This window comes from Aquila chrysaetos, chromosome 7 (genome assembly GCF_900496995.4).
Source record: "Aquila chrysaetos chrysaetos chromosome 7, bAquChr1.4, whole genome shotgun sequence".
Classification (NCBI taxonomy): Eukaryota; Metazoa; Chordata; class Aves; order Accipitriformes; family Accipitridae; genus Aquila; species Aquila chrysaetos.
The window spans coordinates 12,533,433-12,557,256 of record NC_044010.1 but is presented as its reverse complement, the minus strand read 5'-3'; the positions used below and the strand labels follow the sequence as shown (position 1 = coordinate 12,557,256).

General features: G+C 40.5%; 1 protein-coding gene across 4 annotated transcripts in view; it reads right to left on the bottom strand.

Annotated features, from left to right (window-relative positions):
• Nucleotides 1-12,055, bottom strand: part of TMPRSS7 (transmembrane serine protease 7) — a 30,853-nt gene extending 18,798 nt beyond the window's left edge. The window contains exons 1-6 of one of the 4 annotated variants that reach the window (XM_030020591.2): nt 11,950-12,055; nt 7,491-7,689; nt 6,591-6,721; nt 4,119-4,186; nt 3,110-3,303; nt 2,076-2,114 (exon numbers count right to left, since the gene is read on the bottom strand). In XM_030020591.2, coding sequence (XP_029876451.1) covers nt 2,076-2,114; nt 3,110-3,303; nt 4,119-4,186; nt 6,591-6,721; nt 7,491-7,689; nt 11,950-12,000 — 682 coding nt within the window. In that variant the 5' untranslated portion in view covers nt 12,001-12,055. Of the gene's footprint in view, nt 1-2,075; nt 2,115-3,109; nt 3,304-4,118; nt 4,187-6,590; nt 6,722-7,490; nt 7,690-11,949 lie in introns of those variants that run through there. The other 3 variants (XM_030020592.2, XM_030020593.2, XM_030020594.2) reach the window with 3 other exon arrangements.
• Nucleotides 12,056-23,824: the final 11,769 nt, after the last annotated feature.

The following is a 23,824-nucleotide window of genomic DNA, read 5'->3' as shown; positions in this document are numbered from 1 at the left end:
AAAAGCACTGCCATTTTGTACAAGTATTCTCAGTTAAAGATCTGTAGAGCCCCCAGAGGATGAAGTACTTAAATCAAATAATTGTTCACTGGGAAACATGCGTCAAGGCAGAAATCAACTGCTCACCCCTACAGAGATTAGGAAATTTATACTAAATAAAACAAAATAAAAATCAAGCTACATTTTTTTATTACTCTGGGTGTTTTAGATCATTTTTCAAACATCAGGCTTCTCAATGTTTTATTGTGAAATGAGCTGTAAGTGCTACCACTAAATTCAGATTCACCAATTTAGTCAGGTTGGAAGGGATGCTAGGACCTTTCTTGTTCAATGCCCTGCTCAAAGCAGGGTCAAAATTAATTCAGGCCAGGAGTTTGTCCTGTCAAGTCTTGAAAACTTTTGCAGCACTGGAAGTCACTGTTAGAAATGGAAGTACTGTGAAACGTAAACAATACAGACTAACCTACAAGCCACTTTCTTTAAATAAATAAATAAAAAAAAAAAAAAAAAAAAAAAAAAAAAAAAAGGGAGGGGGGCAAAAAAAGGCTGTGTCATAATTTAGATAAGAATCACCAGAAAATTACCCTACTTGCACCCAATTTTCCAATTAAGCTGAAACAATTGTTGCTTTCAAGTCAAACATATTGAAGTCTTTATTTCAATTCAATGTTGCAGCTCCTATTCAGCAAATAGCTTAGGGATTTTTTTGTTTGGTCATATCTAAAACTCTTAACATAACTCTTTGAAAGGTGAGGAGGAGGAAAATGCAAACTAGGATAATAAGATCCAAAGTAAATATTTGCATTAATTTCTGCCTATTAAAAAGACAAGTCTCTGAAATAGTTACTATCATGGAACACCAATTAAAGCACTGTGAAAGTTCACTGTCGATTATTGACTCAAAGTAAATGTTGGCCTTTTAACCAGCAGTTAATCAAGGCAGGAAGTGGCAGGCTTTGTCTGACTTCCACTTCTAATTTGCAGTCTTGAAACTAATGCTATGAATGTTCATGAACAATCTGTAAGGGTCACATACCATTCAACTGAATTACAGTTATAACTATTTAAAGCTTTGGTTGAGCCATTGCTCTTCCTTCTTGTTCTTATCTCTTCCCAATAACATTCTTCTTTGTAATAGTTATTTGTGCTTATTTACTTGCTTCTAATAAAGCTGGCTTTGATCATAATCTTTAGAATTATGTGACTGCAATCATTTCTACTAAGTAGTTAATAACGTGATGAGCTCACTGCTGGTGAGGAGCATGGTGCAGAGATTTTAGAGCTGGCTCTGGAACTAGAAGTAATGCAAGCATACCAGTTTGAAACCAAAGCTGGATACAGTCTTTACCCAAGCAGACCCTGCATAGCCAGGTACCATAGCAATGCCAGTCACTCGCAGTAGCTGAAACTCTACAAATCCCTTCTCCAACCCAATCTTCAATAAATCTGCACTCCAGTGCTGTACCTGAACTAATAACTAGGTGCATCTTCATGCCAAAGTAACTCCATTGCTCTCAAAATACAACCAGGCGATGCACCTTCCTTCTACACTGCTGCATTAACACTTTCACTTCTGCACCATATTCTATGGTCCTGCGCAGATAAGCACAAGATACCACAACAAATATAAGACTTTCTCAACTCCTGTGGCAATCCACGTTGTTCCCCTGCAACTTCATTGCATACCAGCACCGTGCTTCTCAGATACCAGTTGCTACCTGTGGTTGACTACACTAAGTCTCTGAAAGACGTCTAGAATATGGCAGGTCACCCTTCTCCCTTTGTGTCAAAGATACCATAAAAGTCCTAAAAAAGCCTTAATGTCAATATTTATTTCCTACCATGCCACTAGGTACACCTAAAAAATTTACCAGTCAGACTAAACGCAGAGATTTTCTGTATTTGTCGCACTCAAGACTCTTGGTCACTCTTACAGCACCTCAGGACATAAATGCCAAGGCTGAATTCAACCTTCTTAAATTAACACCAAACAGTATCTTTGAGTCTAAGACATGAACTAAAAGCTTTGTTCTCCACCTCTCCTCTGCCAGGAAGCTGCCAAAATGGTGAATTACCTGTTCCTGTTGTTGACCAATAATCTGACCGAAGACCTGCTACACAGAAAGACAGTTGTGTGAGTCTTCTCATTTACCCAAAATCCAGAATTCAGAGTTTAATTCAATCACACTTCTTTAATCATAACACTAAACACGCAGGACAAAACAGCTATCTCAACGAGGGAGGCTGCCCAAGCCCCCTTAATTTCTCCAAATTCTGCAAGCAGCTTTTGAAGTATCATGTTCCCAGGCATCTTAGCACCTGAGGCAAGAAGGGACTGCATGTCAATTAAACAGTCAAATTAATTGAAGGACTGAGACAGAGGTACCCAGGAGATCATTTTCTCACCCTTCACCAGAGTCTTTTTCAGCTTTCAATTGGACAGAGTTGTTCAAAGGAAGCTTGTTCTGTCCTTTGTTCACACAGCTCAAAAGTCATACAACATTTTGTAGCTAATTATATTAAACAAATACTTGAATCCTACATTGCTAATTTCTTCCCCAGACAGGAATGGCATGGGAATTGTTTAATGAATAGGCAGCTTTATAATCTGTTTCTTTGTTTAATGAATAGGCAGCTTTATAATCTGTTTCTTAATCTTTAATAAAGGGGTGCAAGAATCTCACTTTCAATGGAGGGGCTAAAAAGTTTCGTCCACGTGGAAACCTTAGCCCTTCATCTTTTTTATAAAGCCACAGACTAACCCAAATCTGAGCTGGCTACAAGGTATCAGGCTTAGCTCCCCAGTTGGAACATAAGCACTCCAAGTAAAGTAAGTTTTGCAATGGATGTTCACAGGGATACGTTGTACCTTGATTTGACCTCAAATCTGTTTGGGTTTTTTGTTGGGTTTTGTTTGTTTGTGTGGGGGTTTTTTTGTTTTTTTTTTTTTTTTTTAATCCCCCCCCCCCCCCCCCCTAATGATTATAGTATTAGAAGCTAATGATGCTGGGTAAAGATTTTGGTTTATTTCTAGAATTTGCTACTGCAAGAAAAAATGTGTGCTTCACGAAGTGTTTCCTCAAGGATATGGGTATGTGCTAATACTAACCACTAAGTACAATGGAGTCCATGTCAACCGCAAGGCCCTGAAGACTTCCCACCGAGGTCCGGTTAATGACACTTGTCTGAATGGAATCCTTTAAAATGGCAGCCACACAATCCTCACACAACGCTTGGCCTTTCGCCTGTGGTACCACAAATACGATCCAGAAATGAATAAGGAGGCCTCCATTGTTGTTGTTACTGAAATAAAAAGGTCCTACAGATTACCATCATGTTGAAAGTTTTCTTAAGGCTGGACTCTCAACACAAGCTTCTGAAGTACAAATTTAGAAGAGTATGGCTTATTTCCATCTTGCCTTGTTGCTTTGACACCCTGAATGTATTTTCTTTCCTAAAAAAAATAAGAAAAAACAAACAAACAAACAAAACCAAACCCAAACAAAGCAAGCCCAAAATGCACTCCTCACAGCCAGTTGGGCATCTTCACTAGGCTGACTTCCTGAGGGCTCCTGACTTTTGAGATTTATGGAAATCATCATATCTACTTGAATTAGAGCTGGATTATCTTCTAGAGATTACTGGATTGGAATAACTAATCCTCTAGCATTAATTGCATACATAATATTAGAGTAAATGTACTTTATTGCAGTATAGGGATTTTCCCCTTCTTGTGTCAGTGGAAAAGAGTTTTCTACCAATAACGTTACTTATAAAATACATGTAACTTGGTCAATAATACAGAGTTGTGCTCTAACAGCATGTTTAAGTGGTTAAACTTCTGTGTGACCTATCAACCAAAGCATCACAAAACGTCTTTAGGGACATTATTTCTGTTTACCTTAGATTATGCTCCTGGCAGACAAGGAACTGCTTATATGACTTCAGTTTGCCCTTACTTTTGTGAAGTGAATTGGTACAGGTTATAAATGTATTTTGCTATTAGTACAAGTGCATAGCAAAGAGATTAAATAACCACCAAAAATAAGTTTCTCTTGTGGGCTCATTACGTTATATACTACCCAACAGAAATACAATTACATTAACTACAGTTTTACCTGACTTCTGAAACTGTAGACTGCTTATAAAATTTGGAGAAAGAGGAAGTTGTGTAGACCAAGTTCATCTGAAAGAGAAAGTATTAAGCCAATGAAGATTTAGCATTTCTGAAAATCAGCCATACCTAGAGATGTTATATGCCTAGGCTTCCTGGGAACATCATCTTTTCCACCAAGAATATGCAATTTGCACACATTTCCAGACATACAGCAGCCAAGATAGGCAGAGCAGCAGACAAGAACAGACCAGCTCTGCAATGGACACATAACAAGTCCAGTATTCCCAGGAAACATCAAATCTTCTGCCCATGGCCCACTGACGTGTACAGCAATGCTTTTTCCCAAATAAATGAGTTTTTAAAAGAGCGCACATTCTTTGCCCAGCAAACCCCAAACACGGAGGGCTTCCCTATCCTGGTGTTGAAACTTAGGGCCAGTCTTCAGGAAATAAGCACATACTGTGTGTTGGTACTAAGGTGCAGTTAACAGCACATATCAGAGCTTTTTCCACAGAATCACAGAAAGACTGAGATTGGAAGGGACTGCTGGAGAGCATCTAGTCCAACCCCTCTGCTCAAAGCAGGATCAGCTATACCAGGTTGCTCAGGGCCACGTCCAGTTGAGTATCTGCTCCAGTGTTTGATCACCTTTACAGTCAAAGTGGCTTTTCTAATGTTTATGTGGAATTTTCTTGCATTTCAATTCAGTTTGTGTCTATTTTCTTCACTAACAGCTTCATATTAACATATTTCTTTCCAATACACAGTGTAATATATGTGGAGAAGGAAAAACTCTGTTCATTTCATGCTGTGGGACTGCCTTCGGGGAAAGCAAGCTCTCAATTCCACCAGTTTTTTGTATGTGTGTGATGGTGACAATAACCTTCACTCCTCTTGTTCAAAGAGGCACACTTCTAAAGCCACAAGGTGGCATGTACCTCAAGCTGTTCAGACCTCCTCCTGCTCCTTAATAGTTAAAATTAGTGCCCAAGGGACTGTAACATGGATTATTTTGAAGCAAAGGCTGTAAAAAAATCACATTAATATTAGTCCCTAACATTTAGTATTTGACACAGTAAGTTTGAACAATTATTTTAAGGGCCTAAATAAAATGGGTGGAGCTCAGTCTTTCTCCAGATTAGGCTACAAGGGATTTTATATATTACTGTTACTATCAAAGGGGAAAGGAGCCTATCTTGAGAGGTTCTTCTACTACCACTCAGGGGGTCTCTGGGCCAGGAGCCACGAACAAAAGGGTTTCAAGGAGAAAACCAAACAAAAACCCCAGTCCCCCACATCCCTGCTAGCAATTTTAGCCAACAGTCATGTCACCAAGAAGTGCAGTTTCAGTTTCAACGTAAAATCCATTGGTGACTTCAGGCAAAGTTTACAGACAAAAAAAGCAATTTCCAAGTTACATTCAGGTAGGAGGTGGTGACACCGGCAGTTCACACCTGCTGTCTGTCACCTCTCTTCACCATGTGTGACAATGGCAGGATGCTCTGGGACAAGAGCAAGACACAAGGCTCAGGGCAGGTTAGAGGCGCTCCATGGAGAGTGGGAAAAGGACACTTCTTGTGCTTGTTGTCTGTCACCCCTGCCTGGAAGCACTTCAGTTGTTAACATGCAGGACTAGGAAAACTAGACTGTCTGCTTTCAAGTCCTTTGTGAGGGCTTCAGCTTTTAGAGGGGGGAGAGAAAAAGATAGAACTGGAAAACAGGAATGTGAGTTCATATTATAAGATGACAAAAACTTTGCAGCTATTCGAAAATCTCTTGGTTGCATCTGAGGTTGTTATTTTTTTGTTTGTTCAGCAGTTTTTGTACTATTGCTTGAATCCTTATGCGGGCAGTGCTGCATTTCCTGGCATTAATGTCTTTTCCTCCTTACACCAAATGTCTTTAAAGTCAAATTCCCTTTTAACCAAGATTCCCACCCCTCTCTTCCCACTGTAGAGCAGCCTTAACTGCTTAGACTGATGCAAGGTGTTTGGGAATAATAATGGTCTTTAGAATACCTAGCATCAGAAGGAAATGTAAATGTAAATATGTTTGAGAGCTCTAGGGTAATTATAGATGCTTTAAGGCAGAAGACTGGCAGCAGATACCAATTTAAATGCAAAAGACTTCATTGGTATAATGTCTCAAAAGTGGCAATTAAGTTTTGAAGGGCTTTTGTAGAGTTCTATTCATAGACCCCAATTTGTGGGGGGAAATATGTACAATTTTCAGTAAATGTAAAAGTCAAACAGACCTTTTCAAAACTCAGTTTGTGACTAACAAACTGTAAGCAGTCAGTTCCTTCCTACCTCCAGATAGCCACCCTTTGTACATAGTCTTCCAGAGGGGCAAAAAAAGAAGGGGGGGGGGGGGGGGGAGCAGAACACCACAGCAGACTCAATGACACCTGAAAGTCACACCTCTTGTTCACAGCCCTGATCTTTTTGCTAGCCAAGCAGCCCACTCATCTTACCACATGCTGCACATTCTGTGCCATGGAGAGGAATTCTTTTGACTCCTTCTGCCTATATTCTGGGAGAAACTCTATGTTGGCAACACGAAACAGTCCAACAAAATACAGTGCATCTTTGTTTTCTGCCTGAACTGCAAGAAACAAAGATGTCAGTTAGCTTTTTTTTTTTTTTTAAACTTTTTATTAAAATAACAAAGAGACTTTTTTTGTGATTAAATTCTAAACCAAATTAACCTGTTCGGCCTTACAGTGGAAACAACTACCAAAAGAACACTACGTTTTCACAGCTAAACCATTCTAGATAAGTACCACAATATGAAGGTTAATTGAGCACCTGTTCCCCGCATACAAGGTAAGATATCACCATACAAATGAACCGGCATAATGAAGGCAATATCAACATCCAGGTGCTGGAGCATCCCTAAGGAATCTTAGCCAGTATCGGCATCAGGGTTCTAAAAAGGAGAACATAGCTTTTATTGCCCAATTAGACACATCTGTATTTTACTCCCTTTTAATGCCTTTAAATCTATTCTGCATGAGAGACAAAGGACTTACCTGACCTTCAGCAAGCCAAGAAACACAGTGGAAGTCAAAATTTCTGAGCAATCAAGCTCATAGGAACTGTCAGGTCTCTGCAATTAGCTAGCACATAAAAAAATGTTTTGCATAACACTTAAAAAAAAAAAGTCACACTTCCTAAAGCCGGCAGCTCTGCCTGCTTTTATAATTGCTTGTTAAGTCTTAACAAAGGCACACAAAAGTCTTTCAGGCCCCATTTGAATAAGTTCCATGTTTATTTTAGAAACAGCCTTCAGGACAAGCAAGATCCTAAACCCAACTGAAAGTGCTGTTGGGGACAGTGATGTATGAAATTGGCATGAGCTTTCAGCAACTCACCAATGAAAAGCCACAGTAATGTCCAGGTTACAACTCCTAAAATGAATAGAATGAGGGTAAAGAGTATTATTTTGTTTTGAAAATTCCACAGCAACTTATCTTTTTTCTTCATTTTCAATTTGCCATGTTTTTTCCTTGCCAGAATCCTCTTTGCCAACTTATCTTCTGCAGCTACCATTTGGACTGAGATGTTGACTACCTAAAATAAGGTGAAAGACAACAAAAAATGTGGAACATTTCTAAGAGCAATTGACTGAGCAACAGCTAGAAGAGATTCCCACATAAATCTGTCTGTTACTGCATATACACAACTATAATTAACTTAGTAGTTGTTTAAAACTCCAGTCAGAAAGTAAGGTCCTTTTCTTCCAAACACTTGCAAATGTAACACAGAGTCAGTCCCTATTGCATAAGGATGTAAAAACACAACATATCCTGGGATAACAGCTCAATATGAAACAGCTACCCAGCATTAACCATATGAATGAACACCGATATCCTTGTGCATACCTCATTAGTGTAAAGTAAACTCTCCCTCTTTAGACCAGAGGGTAGACAACGTTGAATTACCTTGCACTGTCTGCAGCCAAGATGTATACACAGACAAGTATTGTAGAACGGCAGCTCTTCAACAGCAGCTGGGTAACATAACCTAACAAGGTGTCTCATGACCCAAACCTTTGCTATGCTTATGCAAGTTTGGTGCAGAAGCAGACACACATTCAGCCATTCATTCCCCCTTTTGTGTGAAGTGGGAGGGAGGGATTAGCACGATATTCAAATAGTCAATCCTTGTTCCAATAGCATGGCTTGTCACTTCCCTGCTAAGGAACCAGGAGACAGGTACATGCACACCTTCCAGCTCATGGTCAACATGACACTGCTGTTCCCCCCAAAAAAATTTTAAAAAAGCTACTTTCTTCTCAGACCAGAACTGTCCCAATATGAGTGGGTTCAATCCATTCATTTCTCAGAAAAAAAGTTCCACTTCCTTTGAGGATGAGGAGCAGTGGGTATGGACAGCCTCCTCCTGCATGCCCAGCTCCCTGTGGGAAGTTCCCTCCCTTGAACAGGAGGAAACAGCACAAGTCTTTCTGGGATGGGACAAGGACAAGGTCTTCACCTGGTTATCCAGTCCTTTGACAGTTTATTTTGAACTACAGTGCCAGATTTTCTAAAGCTAGATTCAAAGTATCTCTTGACCATCTTAACTAGGTACAAAAGACTACTACGTGGCCATTTCTGTATTTGCAGCAGCAGTTGCTCCTTCCTGTAAGTATCATATCTATCTACACTTTGGTCTGTTCTGGAAAGTCTGTACCAGACACTCCCCCATGCATTTTCCTCTGCAGGAAATAATCCATGCATTTAAGCATACAAATAACGTCTATCAGTCACTGCAGGCACAGCAAGAGGTGCCTGGGGAAATCTCTGGGACTTCATAAAATTCCCTCTTGGAGATCTTCCGTGACAGTCAAATACTTTGTTGTGATATCAGCTAAAGGCTCAATCACCTTTTCTCAAGTCAATTCATTATCTCATCTCTGCAGAGGTTAACTGGCAAATTCCTGGACCACTCAGGGCATTAATGACCAAGTGCACTGGGCATGAACAGAGGCATAGCTGTGATACCCAGCTGCACCAGAATTAGAACTATAAAAAAAACCCTTGACTGTCTTCCTTATATCACAGCTATAACATAAGTTACACAATATTGCCACATCAATACGGAACGCTCAGGAACAATATTCCAAAACCATGTTGATGCTAGTGAGATGGAAGCTCTCAAGAGGCTGCCTTAGGATGTTGTGGGTTCTCCAAGACTGGAGGTGTTGACAAACACCAGTGAGCAAGCTGCAGCAAGAGTTTTAGTGCAAAGTCTTCCATGAAGCACAAAACAGACTTTGAGACAAAAAGACCTGGCTCAGGACCTCATATATACAAGGATAAATCTGAACTTCACCATCTTAAATATAAGGAAAAAGCTTTTTTGTTTGTTTTGGTCTTAGTCTTTGGAATAGCTTAACTCCTTTCAAGGGCATTTCCAAAGTGGGTGCCCCCGCCCCCAGCTGATTTTATGCCACTTGTGGGCTAGGACCTACTCGGAGGTACGTCATCTCTCAGCAATGCAAGTCAGGAATCTCTGACAAAGACCAACGATAACTGACGTATGATTTTCTCGAGGTGCAGATAGCCTCGCTCTGCTGAGGGACACACCCCTGTCCCATCACCTATCCCTTTCAGCGCCCACACAGAAACACACCAAAGAGTTCACAACCACACCAGAACGGATGCACGTACAACAGCACAGACCTTGACTTGGGCAGGTCTGGCTGTTCCCTACACTCAATAGACCCTTCTTAGCCTCTGCAGAGCTACAAGGGGTTGGCAGCGAGGAGAAAGGCTGCAACCAGCTGCCAGGCTATTTACCATCATTTCATTCTTTGAAGCCTCAGAAGGTACACTGCAAGAGCCTGTGGCCTGATGTAGACTAAAAGGTGTGGACACAAGGCTCAGTTTTCATCCCTACAAACTGTATTTCACTTGGAGGGAGAAGACTATGAAAGTCAGGAAGTACCCAGCTAAGAACTGCACTCCAAGTTATCAACATGGGATGCTAAGTTTAACACAGAGGCTACAAAAACTGTGCGCTGATGGAGCTTGATGCCCAGGAAATGCCAAACACAATTACTAGGCATTAGCAAAAGCAGTGCTGTGAAATAATCTACAAAAAGTGGATGTTTCCTTCTGCCCTACACTACTAGAGCTGTATCTGGAGTACTGTATCCAGTTTTGGGCCTATCAGTATAACAGAGATGTTGATAAACTGGAGTGATTCCAGGAGAGGGCCACCAGGAGGCAAGGGCCTGGAGGATATGATGTACAGCAAAAAGTTGAGATCCCTGTGGTTATTTAGCTGGTGACAAGAAGGCATAGTCAGTGAGTAAATCTAATTATAGATTTCCCTACCTAAAGTGGGTTATGGAGAAGACAGAGCCCCACTTGTCTCACTGATGCACAGTGAAGAGACAGCCACAACAGTTACACATGGCAACAGGGGAAATTCCAGCTGGAGGAGGGGAGGGTTGGAGAAAAGAAAAAAAAGAAAATTGGATTTTAACCATGAGGGCCATACACCTGAGCCATGCCCAGAGAGGTCAGGAAACCTCCATCCCTGAAGATATTCAAAACTCAGTGGGACAATGCCTTCAATAAAAGAGCTCTGTGTACCCGGTAGTGCACTTCACAATTTCTTCAAAGAAAACATGAAAACACTGAACCAGAAGATCTCAAACTCATATGTTCTATCTAGGTAATTAACTGCACTTGTTTTGCACGTTCTCAAGAAGGACTCCATTTGTCCGTCTTCTGTATTTTTTAAAAACCGTATTGAGTACAATTCTATGTAAGGATGAAAACAGAATTGCCTATTTGTTTAAAGCTCTGATCTGTCATGTAAAGTTCCCTTATACACTCAGGACAGCTTAAGAGAGCCCAATGAATGCTCAGTTCTGACATCTGAGATTTGGGCCACTATGCATCAATGGGAACATTTTCTGCTTTCATCAATATTCCCCCAAGAATATTTTATATTTGAGTTTTTCCATGTCATTCCTTTTTGTAGCTGTAGATAACCAGACAGATTTATTCTTAAAAATTAGATACCAAGTTCCCATCAAGGATTCTTAAAGACTGCTCAAGATTGACATCACTGGGCTATAAGGATGCACTTGAAACAAATAATGTTTTCATTGCATCTACTGCAATTCTAAACTTATTTTTAAAAAACTCACTTCATGAATCAAGGCTTGCATGGCAAAGTTGTCTGTTACACAGGATTCATAGGAATATTGAATGCTATGCTCTGCATTTTAAATATCTCCCAAGGTTACATTAGTTTACCATAAACACTTTATAGTACGAAAAACAAGGGCAAAGTTGTTTCCTTCCCTCAGTAAGGATCACAGCTCTTAATTCAGCTTTCCTTTCTACTGCAACTGAGTTCCTGCATTCTAGAATTGGTTTCCAGCTAAAGCTGCAATTTGACTATCACCATGCACTAAATATTTAATTACTTCTTTGTCAAGAGTTAACACTCATGCAGTAATCCCCTTCTGTATCTTCTCAGGGAAAAGCAAAACATTTTACCTGCTTTAAAAGTTGCCTTTCTTGCCTAGAAATTGATTTCTTTTTGGGAAAATGTGCTGCCATGACGCCAATAAAAGCTTTTTATATTGTCACACTGACATTCCCATCATTTCAGTTGTCTGAAAATACTTGTTACTAGCAAATCTGAAGATATGCAAACATATGTTGACAATTTCAGATTGAGTTATAAACCAGAAAGTTATAACAAATCAACTGGGATGTTAAGTTTAATACTTGAGAATTAGATAATAAGAGATCTAATACTGTCAAGAAGCGTATGAAATCAAGAACACTTAAGTCACCTACTTACACTTAGTTCATCTTCAGGTTTAGCTGCTGGGTGATCATTTTTTTCATCCATTCCAGCAGAATTAATTTTATTGCTTGTCCCAGCTGCAAAAGAGCCTTGCACCTTTTCCCAGGCACTACTCCTACTTCTGAAGCTGAAGACCACTAACAGCAATGTCCAGGACCAAGAGAGGCATCAATTTACTTTGATGAGTTTCCAATTGTAATCTCATCTGCCCTGTTGCTCTTTGGTGAATATTAGAAGGATGCTATCAAGTAACTTTAGACATCAAAGTGGGACTGAATAAATAGACTTTCCATAGTCTTTTTAAGCTGAAATAGACTCCAACTTGTTGAAACAAAATCACAGTGCTTAAATCTATATATCATTAAAACTTCACAAAATTAGCTGCCATAAACAAGAAAAGTAGCAAATAAAATGTAAATATGAGAGCAAAATCGTGCAACTAAAGAAGGAAAATAAATTTAAGCACCTTGAGTAAGAGTGCTGCAAATAGCAGATAACCATTGCAAACCAAGAATAGTATTTTTACTCTTTCCCAGAATTTCATAATATACATTTTGAACACTCAAATTCGGTTATTTTATTTTAACAGAAAAATAAGCTGCTCTAGGCAACATATTTCATATTGTTAAAACAGATCAGGCTTCAAACTGAGAATCCTTTTTGTAATCAGATGCAGGAAGTCACTTGTACCATAACAGTTCCATCCTATTTTCTTTGGTAATTAAATATTTATAGAGGATGTAAACCAGTACTTTCCTCAATGGATGCTAAGTATAGACCTGTCTTCACTTTTAAGTGATAAACAACCTCAGTGCCTTTCTTGGGTCAACCTCAGAACTGGCACTGGAGAAATGCCAACTTTTTATTAAAAAAATAAAACCCTTCTATTAATTTATCTTTGAAGATATAAAACTTAGACTAACATTCATAAAAATTTCAGCAACGTAGTGGTGTAGAGGTATAGAAGAGAAAAGAGGTAGTCAGACCTCATAAAAGGTGAGCTCCAGGTATGATCCTCCATCTGAGTAACCAGCAATAGATGACTTCAGCTACAAGGCAAAAAATCCTACAGTTAGATAACTTACTTGTAAACTAAAATATTTCTTATCTGTGTGTTAGTCTTTGGCTTATGCCTTGAAGCACAATATTTATGTCCTCAGTCATTGTTATTTGTTCTAAAACTGCAACATATTTTAATCACATGAAGTGATACTTTAAGCTCGGGGCTTTATTAATGCTTTAGTAGCATAGGAAAATCTATTAATTTATTGCATATTATTATATATAATTGCTTCCAACTCCCACTTTTTTTTTTTTAATTATACTTTAATTTTTGGGGACTACTGTGGTTCTCTTAAAGTGTCCATGTAATTCCCCAAAGCCTTCCACTATCCTGTACACAGGGAGTTACTAGGATACAAATGGCATTTCAGAAGCTGGCCCATAGATTAAAAGAGCACTGTACATAAAAATACTTTCCCTTTGTCTGTATCAAAGTCTTTTGCATGTTTATTCAATAAGTCCTTTATGCTCTGAGGCAGCAGTTATCACCTCCAGATTTCACTTACCTTCAGCTGTTTAACTTCACATATTTTTCTCCTGAGAAGGTAAAAATAACCATGGTGTTTGTTATTGAAGCAGCAACAAGAGTCAATCAAAAAGTATAGCATTAAATGTGTGCTTTAAAGCTGGTAAGAAAATTATATGCTATTTTCTCTAGATTACACAGAAAGGCTGACGTGGAAGTTACTTCCATTCCTTCAACGAGGTAAATAACGTTATTATACACCTTTCACACACTGAAGGTGCATATGGGCCGCTTGCATGAAATAAATAAATGAAGCTAAAAATAAAATGATGGAGAAGGAGGAGGAGGAGGTCCTCCAGGTGCCAGAGCAGAGATCCATGCTGCAGCCCGTGGAGGATACCACACTGGAGCAGATGGGTATTCCTAAAGGACTGCAGCCCATGGAAAGCAGAGGAAAAGAGTGAGAAAGAAGGAGCAGGAGAGAGAAGCTGTTGTATGCTGACCATAACCCCTATCCCCACTGTCCTACTCAGGGTTTGGGGGGTGAGCAAGTGGAGGAGTTGTGAGTGAAGAAATGAAGTTGAGTCTGGAAAGGGGGGAGGAACAGTGTTGTTTCAATGTTTGCCTTTTTGTTTCCCACTACCCAAATCAGTAGTTACATTTTTATTTTAACCGGCAATAGATTAAGTCAATTTTCCCCATGTTGAGTCTCGTTTGCCTGAGACAGTAATTGGCAAATAGTCTCCCTGTCTTCATCTCAAACCATTATTTTTCTCTCCTTCTTGTTCTTCCCTTTTTCTCCCCCAATCCTGCTGAGGAGGGGAGGGAGGGACTGAGCAGCTGCGTGGGAGTTTGGCTGATAGCCACAGCTAACCCACAACAGTATTACAGCACCTGGTGCTTACTTCGCCCTCTCCTCCTTTTAAAGAGCAAAATTAGGGTTTGAGGGTTTGGTTTTTTTTTTCCCAAGATAAGTGCATTCCATTTCCAAGTAAACCTAAGAATAAAGAGGTTGGCACACTGAAATAAAACATGAAGCACATTAGAAATAAAATCATCTCATGAAAGTGAGCACTGCTCTTTCCTTCCATTTCATTAATTGCATGTTCCCTATATAAAAAAGTTTGAAGATCAGAAAATTCAAAGGTAATGCAAACCATAGGCTTACTCTCTCAGGTTCCCCTGACAGATACCAGTGATTCTGGGTCAGCTTGAAAAGTTAATACGAGCCAAGTATTCCATTTCTGAGCTCTGTGGAGAAACATACTTTCACATAGGTCCACCTGAAAGGACCACTGGCTTTAAGCCATTACTTGGTACACATGAACTGGTATTAAGCAGCTCGATTTTATCTCCTGCAAGTAATGCATATCAAAACATAACTCTTATCTCTTTCTGACCCAAATCAACATAACACCTATGGTGATTAGTTTCAGAAGCATCCTATTTTCTTGCCCTTGTCATGGCTTCCAGATCAGTTCTACCTCCTCATGCTTTGCTACTACTCCAAAACCCACTGTCACAAATCACAGACTTCTCAATTTATTCACACAATGCCAGTGACACTTGGTTTTACTTGCATCATTCTCTTAGGGCTGTGGTTTCCTCATGCACTTCTGTTTGGCAGCCTGACTTTCTGTTCCTTCTCTCTCCAAGACCCACACACAACCAAGGGCAGCCTGTTAGTCTAATCTGTGACCCCCCCAGCCCACCGAGTCGCTGATTAAGGGAAGGGCTACAGCAAATCTATGTGACAGCCTCAAGCCACAGCCGAGATGTCTGCCTATATTACATACATGTCATGGAGGAAGCCGGAATACCAGTGATTCAGCTCTCTATGAGAAAAAACTTGTCTCGTGCTGCACAAACCTTGTGCTATGCTAGGAGAGAGGTAGGGTTCATTCGCCCATCTCAGACTGTATAGAAGTTAGGCATATAAATCCAAGTTTGTTTTCTAGACTCAGTCTATACACAGTGGTGACAGAGAAGCATACAAAACAGAGAAGATGAATCGCACTTTCACCACTGAGTACAGATAAAAAAGAGGCAGTTATCAAACCTATCATCTACCAAACCCTCTCTGTGTAATAGACGTCCTTCCCTTCTGACCAAAGCTGCCTTCATGACCAATTCAGAGGCAGTCTTTCTTGCTCCTTTATCTGATAGGATCCTAGACCCAGCTTGCCAGCATCAGCACACTAACACATCAGGATACTCTAGAGAGCTACTAACCTCAGCACTACCTTTTTTCCAAACTTCAAAAGTGACAGTTTGCTTGTACTTCAGGATCTCCCTTTACTAAGCAGCAATGTCTAACGAGCTGCACAAAAACATGGGAGGAAGAAGCCTCCATACACAATGCAAAATTAATTCTACTAAAACCTGCTTTTAGTACCTATAAGAATTCTCTTGCATAGTGCTTGTATCTGATTTTCTTTAATCAAAACTCAGGTAAAGCACAGTTCTTAACATGTCTGTGAAAACTAAACAAGGGTTTAAGTGATGATTTATGATAACATTTGAGAAGGTATTCATAAAGATTCTTAAGTCAATCAATTTTCATCAGAGCTGACACAGACTAACACTGTATGATTGCATATTTTGTCCCTTGAACAATTTCTTCAAATTATAGCTAAGATTACTTCCAACAGAAGAAAATGTTTTGGCTGTCCTTCCAAATATCCCAGCTGAATTTGTAATTCAGCTTCATTTTGAACCTAGAGAAGCTCAAATACCTATACCTTCAGTAAGCATGTACTAATAATAACTGGTGTGGTATTAATAGTCTACAAAGATCTGCGTACACACAAGCAAGTCATTAACAATTTGGATACATCCTTTCCATCACAGGAGACAGAACCAGCACACAATAGCTGTTTCTAATTTTTTGGAAGCTGAAATTGTGAGCAAGTTGAAATGAGGCTTTTACCAAAGTATGGAAGTGGGTGGCAATTGATTGCTAAATACTAAATTATTAATAATTGTCTACTAACATATGTTTCAGTATCAACTTTCAACCTCTGTCTCCTCCTCCACTGAATGAATACCATGCTACTTGCTTTCAAGATCTTTGTCGTCTGGAGATGGAGCTTCAAATCACAGTGCTCCTATTTATTTTCTTCTCCTTGGGCTCTTACTTAATTTCTGATTCCTGACAATGCTTGACTATGCACTAGAGGCCTCTGATGTAACAAAACAGCTTCTAACAGACAAAATCATCTTGGAAATTACAGGCAATTGAGCTGTCTTCAAAGATGCAGACACAACATGTAACAGCCATTGATAGAGCATATCACCTGAAATGAAGCAGCCGACCGCCTTGCATAGGCAGCTTGCCTGACTGCTAATAGAGCTATTTTGCCTTGCTTATGCAGGCTGAGAACAGCTTAGTTATTTGTATCCCCAGCAATTTAAATTAAAATAAAAAGGCTAAGTGAGCACATCTTTAGGGCACAGTATCCATTTATCAGTCTGTGGCATTTTAAGCACAGACAAGCCCTGCTATTCCATCAGTTAATGGTCTTGCACCACTTGCCTCTTATTGGGGCCACTAGCTAATTTTACTCTCAATTTCTCTCTTCCTTATGTGAAACTGGACGGTTATGTGCGGCAGGGAAAAAGACAAGTAATATTGACACAGTGTACATGAATCATACTACTAGATTAAACGTGGCTTGTTAGGAGAATCACAGTGCTAGGAAACCTGCTGTATTTCAAATAAAATAATATATTAAAAAAACAGAGTTGAGGTTGACTCAGCTAGCACTGAAGCCAACAATAACACCCGCTACAGAAGCCATGTCATGGCAGTGCTTCGGCCAAGCAAAAGCAACGTTTGTAGCTTTTCAGGTGATGAGATGTGCTGATGTGCAAACTCCCATCCATCAGAGCGCTCAGTCACGTGTGCTTGGATAGGTCAGGCCTGAGGAGATTTTGACAAGCCAAGACAAAACACTTTTACTGGTGAATGTGTCTGTGCTCCCCCCTGCAAATCACACTTCTGTTAATGACCTGGTCCTTAACTGGTGCCCTATTGAAAGTGAAGAAAGATGAAATTTGTAAGTTCAAGGCTTCGGCTTATAAGCAGTGCTGTCCAAAAGCATTGGTCCATGGGGCTAAGACCCCCAGAAGCTGTTATGATTAATGAATACCCCACCTCTATCATCAAACCCTATGTGCCACATAGAAGGCAAACAGGAAAACATCTCTCTTCCCACACTTCCATAGCAGTCAGTTGCCATAACAGATGCCCAGCTGAAACCAGGCTACTGTTGACTGCAAGTGAACCAAAGATATCTCATTCGTGTATGCAGGACTGCAGCGTCTCCCCCAGGAAACACTGCGCCCAAGGGCCCTGCAAGCTTCATGCCAGCCTAGCCCCAGTGTTTGCCACAGATAAGTTTCCCTATAAATCACTGATGTAATCTACTTGTCCTGCCTTTCCACAGTTGCATTTTCATTGCAATTAAGCAGAGAGTACCTCTGACACCCTGGAAGAAAACCAGCACTGGAAGTTTAACTCCTTGTCTTCCCTCCTCTCTCTCTCAAAAACCTACCCATGCCCCTTCCTTTCAGTCTTGGCCTTTCACCTCATTTCTGTTTCTCTGATCATCTTCTAAGTAGGAGGACAGAACAAAAAAAGCCTGAAAAAAAAAACCTGGAGCTTTTTCTGGCTTCATTACTTCCACTTAAAAGACCTCAGCAGGGCACTCAGGCCACCTGTGCCACTTTTATCCCTACTCTGTCAGGTCACAGAGTCCTGTGATGTTATCATCCAGGCAGTGACAGACTACAGCAAGCACATACAACTTTAAACTGTTAAGGAGCAGAACTGATATATTTTTTTTAAATTTTTCTTTTTAAAACAAGTAACTTGAATTAACCTACTATTAAACAATAAGATTATTTGCACTTCCATGTGTTAAATAAGCTGTTTCACTCAGTCTGGTGAATTTGGGGGTTCAGTTTCTTTGTTCAGGGTTATGGGGCAGCTCGACATTCCATCCCTTAAAAGAAACTGACACCCCTGTTGTCATCCCTCACCCACCAAAATTTTGATAAGCACAGTACCCAAAAGACCTACAGAGGTTAATTCAAGGACTGAAGAAACATACTTGACAGGGCAGGACACCAGGAGGTTAGTCCAGTTAATTTGACAAGGAAAAGTTTAAACAAAAGTATTTTTAGTGTTTGAATTGCATAGCTCTGTTATTGGCAGGCTCCTCACCAACACAAAGAGAATTTTAAGTGCTGGCAGAGGCAGGGCAGTGCAACTAGGTAACTTATAAAAAAAAAAATATCTGGTATTCAGAATAAAAACCACACATGAGCACAGACAAACCAGTCGAGATGAACCACTAGCGAGGGCTGTTAACCATGAATACAACTGACCAAGAATTGCACTGACTCCCGTTCACCAAATTGCACGGTCCCATGTTCAAACTGTTTTTCAGAGATACTCCTGATGTTCTAGTTGGTCATCACAGTCCCCTCTGACCTTGACACCTCAGCTGCAGGGACACAAATCTTCATTAGGGGTTGATCAGCAGCTTGAATATCTGCTCGTGCCCTTGGGCTGCGTGCAGTGCAATAACAGGCAGAAGTTAGGAGAATCGGGACTGATGGAGACAAAAATGAATGTCTAAACACAAAACTCATTACTGTGATCCACATAAGCGGCATTCATTTCTCCCGCCTGCTTCTAGGTTCTGCATTATAGACATTGCTGTTTGCACGTTGGTTAGAGCAGCAGGACTTCAAAGGGCTGGATGTAGTCATGATCTGCACAGGGCAGTGTCCTTACGCATTCACTGCCACATGCTGAAATTGCAAGAACTAAAGAGCTTTTAACAGGAGGGAGCTACAGCCCTGTCCACTCCATTTGCAATGTCATCACAGAGCCCTGACTAAAAATATGCTACCATAGTTTGAACTAGAGCTGAGGAGGTTTTGTTTTGTTTTTACCTTTTGTGTATGCCGTGTGGAAATTCAGCAGAGAGAAGCACCCTTCCCAGCCCTTAGGTCTCCATACAGACTCAAGTCAAAGAGCTTGTGAACCTACCTCCAGCACTGTCATGTTATCCAGCTCCATCACTCAACATCTCACAGCAACACCACTTGAGCTAGCTCTGTGGACAAAAGCTTTATCTGGGATTTAAATATTGTATTTTTCCACAAGCAGGCCCTGCTCCACATTCTTTCAAATAAACAGTCCTATGTCAGCAGGTTCAACCCGCTCAACGTCAGAGCCAATCACCTCACGAAAGCTAATCAAGACCATTGGGGAAATCAGTCTCATCAGCAATTGGCCAAACTGGGGAAGCCACCTGAGATTTGTTCAAGGATAAGTACTCGAGGATCAGGAGCTTATCATGGGAAACAGAAGCTGATCACACATGTATGAGTACAGTGCCTAGAAAAGAAAGCAGGTCACGTAAGTTCCACTTGCCTACTGCAGTGAAATTTCAGTATCCTTTGTTGTCTGGAAAGCAGAGGCTAAGATCCCCACGCTATATCCGTTGTGTACAGTAATATCAGCACCTGCCAAGACTCTGTCCTTCCTCTGCGTAACAGACCAGAGCTGAACGTTGGTGCGCCTTGACCTTCAGACACAGGGAGCTCCCTATATCCACTTCCATGTTGGCCAGCCATCTTCCTACCTTTGGCCTGTCCAGACTTGTAGTGGATTTATGTTAACAGGCAACAGGGATTCCTCCATGTGGTGTTTTGCCAAGTCAAAAGGAGAGGAAAGCTAATTTAGGATCATCTGAGATGCTGGCAGAGCCACCCTCCTAAGAGCTTTTACTGCCATGGCCACATAACAATACAAACAAGACAAAAAATACCTACAATTCTATATGGACAGCCTGAACCCCTCCTCACATAGCTTAGGATCTTTTGCAGCCTCATGGTGTCTCGGCTCTTAGTCTTGCGAGTGACGTGCAGGGCTGCCAATATTTCTCCTCCAGAACCAGTACCGTGAGGCAGCCATAAGCACCCCGCTACCCTTACATGCTTATGCCGAACCCTTCACATTGTTGGGATCCTGTTCAAGAGGCCAAATTTCTGAACTTGTCTCGGTCTGATCATTTCTCAAACTTTTTTCTAGTAACATTTTTAAGAACAGATTTAGACTCCAATTTCCATATGTTTCGGGGGGCGGGGGAGAGGTAGAAGACTGTATGTACAACATGATTCCTATGGTTTAAATTGGTTGTAGAAACTGTATTTTTCAACAAGTCTTCATAATACATTGCATTTTCAGTGCAGCCCTCCTCCTGAGGATTTTAAAGGACTCTCAGACGCCACGGTAAGTCTCAGAAGTGCTTTGCATTTGTAATGAATCCCGAGGGAGGAAACATGATTCATTCCGTAAAACGCCAAGCAAACAGCAATAGCCACAGCCTTTATCTCAAAGGACAAAGTGTAGTTACAAGCGCCCAGTTCATAAGTAATGTTCTAAAGAGCTATTTTTGGAGGTAATTTTTCTCACTCCAAGGAGCAAAACAGTTTAAAAAAAAAAAAAAAAATCCTGTTCTTTTGGAGGTCCTGGTTTCCTTTTGATGGATAGACACTCATCCATCTCAGAATAAAAACCCTTCAGCAGGAACACTGTCTTTTGTGTCTTTGTTCTTTCAGTAGCTCCCACCGGACACAGGAACAGCTTATCCCGGTGCAGGAGCTTTGCCTGTGCAGAGGTGAGGTTCTGGAAAGAGCATGTGCATTTTGCTGTGCTTTCAGTCTTATTTTTAGACAGCCAAGTAAACAAGCAAATGCCAGTTCTCTTTAAGCAATGTACATTACCGGTCTCTGCTATGAACAACTCCCCATTAACGCGAATAAAGATCTGCCTTCCCTCGTTCCCAGCCAAGATGACAGGACTTTCACCTTCACTTGCTACATATAGGTTTAAATTAGAAGTATTAAGTGAGAATATACAAATGTTGACCAAAGGGACAACTAAAATTTGAGACCTGCGATGACAGAAGGAGTGGTATTGATAACATTAAAGTCTGACTGGTTTATATTTCCATTTGTAGAGGTCATTCATCTCCTCCTCCTCCAAAATGACGGGGATCCTCCTTTTTCTAATAGAGCAGCTAGTTCCTCTCCTAGAAATCCCCTCCACTCTAATCTTTTTTTTTTTTTTCTGAGAACATCTTTTATTCTGTGTATCTTTCCCCATATTTCTTGGGTTATTTCAAGCCTGCTCACTGGAAGACAACTTTAAATCCATCTATTCTTCTAATTAATTTACTTTCTAATTCACATTTTTTTCATGAAGACGCACCGCATGTATAAAACAGTCAAGTCAGTAGCAAATAGGTAATGTTTTCTTTTGGTTTTCTTTTCTATCAGACCATATTTCCCCTGCACCACCACCTTTTCAGATTTAAACAAGGAGTCCAGGAATCAAAAAAATACCTTAGTTTTCTCTGCCCATTATGGGGTATTGCCTGCATCATCCCGCCCTTACACCAGTCATGACCACTGTAGTTCAGTTCCTCATAGACTTCGCTGACTACACAGTGCTCTGCTGGGGGCTCGCATCTCACCACCACGACGTTGCAAGTGAACAAAGAAATCCAGCTGTTTCCATCCTCCATTTTCTGATACTCTAAAAATATGACTGCAAGGAAAGGTTTTGAAGTTTAAAGCACACTAACTGTTCTCAGCTGACCTTAATCACGCACGTTATACCTAGTACAGATTAAACTAACAATATCATTTTAAGAAGATTGTCCTAAGCGAAAAGCTAAATTGCTCCTTTCATTTCAAAATTACTCTGAAGAAGGTAACATTTCCTGAAATTCATTGTCTTCAAAACTAAAGATTCATTCTAGATGAATGCTAAGGTTTTGGATTCATCCCATTATAGCTAGTACACAGCCTCTTAAAGAGAGTAGACAATGTTCAGAACTGAAACCTCCTTCTTCCATACCGCCTGCTTTTGTGAGAGACAGCATTTATACTTAGTTGAAGGGCATGAGCATCATCACTCCTTCAGTTAAGTGCTCCCTGGGCCCATTTATCTCCAGCTAACAATCCAATTTGCCTGGAGGTACTTGACACCAGTGGGAATGCAATTCACAGAGCAACTGCAGAAGGTAGTTCTTAAGAGACTCACCATATTATACAGAGACAGACATTTTAAATACAGAACATATTCTGCCAAAGCGAGGTTCACTCATGCAGCCTGCTTCAGTGACACGGCAGTACTACGGCTTACCTTTATTTCACAACTCCCACTTAAAAAGCAAACAGCACAAAAACTGTTTAATCATTCATGGATTCATTTTACAGAATATAGAGACTGCTGAATCTGGCTGTAAACAATAATTTTGCTTTTGATCCTCATCCTACAGCAAGTATATTAAAAGAAAGAGAAAAAGAGAAGTAATAGGAAAAAAGAAAAATACCCAATTACTACAAATGCACTACTCTTTTTTTCTACTTACTTTGACTCAACTGGTTACAGGTGTTTCACATCCAGAAAACATAAAAACCTACCACACCTTCACATAATACTTTGCTTTGTATTCTCTTTTGAAAGGTTACAGCAATAGCTTGACTTACTAACATACACACACACAAAAAAAAAACAAACAAAAAACAACACACCAACCATCTCTGTTACAGCCATTGTATTTGGCACCTCATAAAACAACTTGTATTGTGGTAATGCTTCTGGGGGAAGGATTCACTTAACGTAACAGCAGGAAAAGAAAGTAACTTTTGTTTTTAAGCAAGACCTCAAGGGCTAAGTAAATCTCTTATGAAACGCTCACTGATTTCAATGGGTCTCTTTGAGACCTGAGCAGAAACACTTTTTAGTTACACTAAGAAATCCTAAAGAATGCATCTCCGATACAAACGGTAGAGAGCAAAACTGAATGCACAGGAGTCTGAAAAATAATTCCCCGGACTTCGGAACTGCAGGTCCGTTCTTTCAAACTCACTACATTGACCTTCCTGGTGGCAGCCAGCACATCCCAGCTACGAGCCTTTCTCCCGCGAGCCAGCTGTCCTCTGCCCCCAGCAGCTCCTGCAAGGACCAAGCACGCTCAGGAGACAGATGCCTTCATATCCCTGCACTCCTACACAGTTCGCTTGCAGCTGTGGCCACGCTGCCCCTGGTTAATAACGGCTCCATCAACATCCAGCAATAAAACACACTTAATAACAAACAGCCAAGAAAGATTAACAGCTGCTTTGCTACATTCCCAGCAGATCCTGCCACTGCTGAGCCATTTTAGGGACACTGCCCCAGAGCAAAAGGTCCCACAACAGGACAGCAAAGTGCACTTCAGCTTATGCACATGAACCTAAGTTTTGCTTACC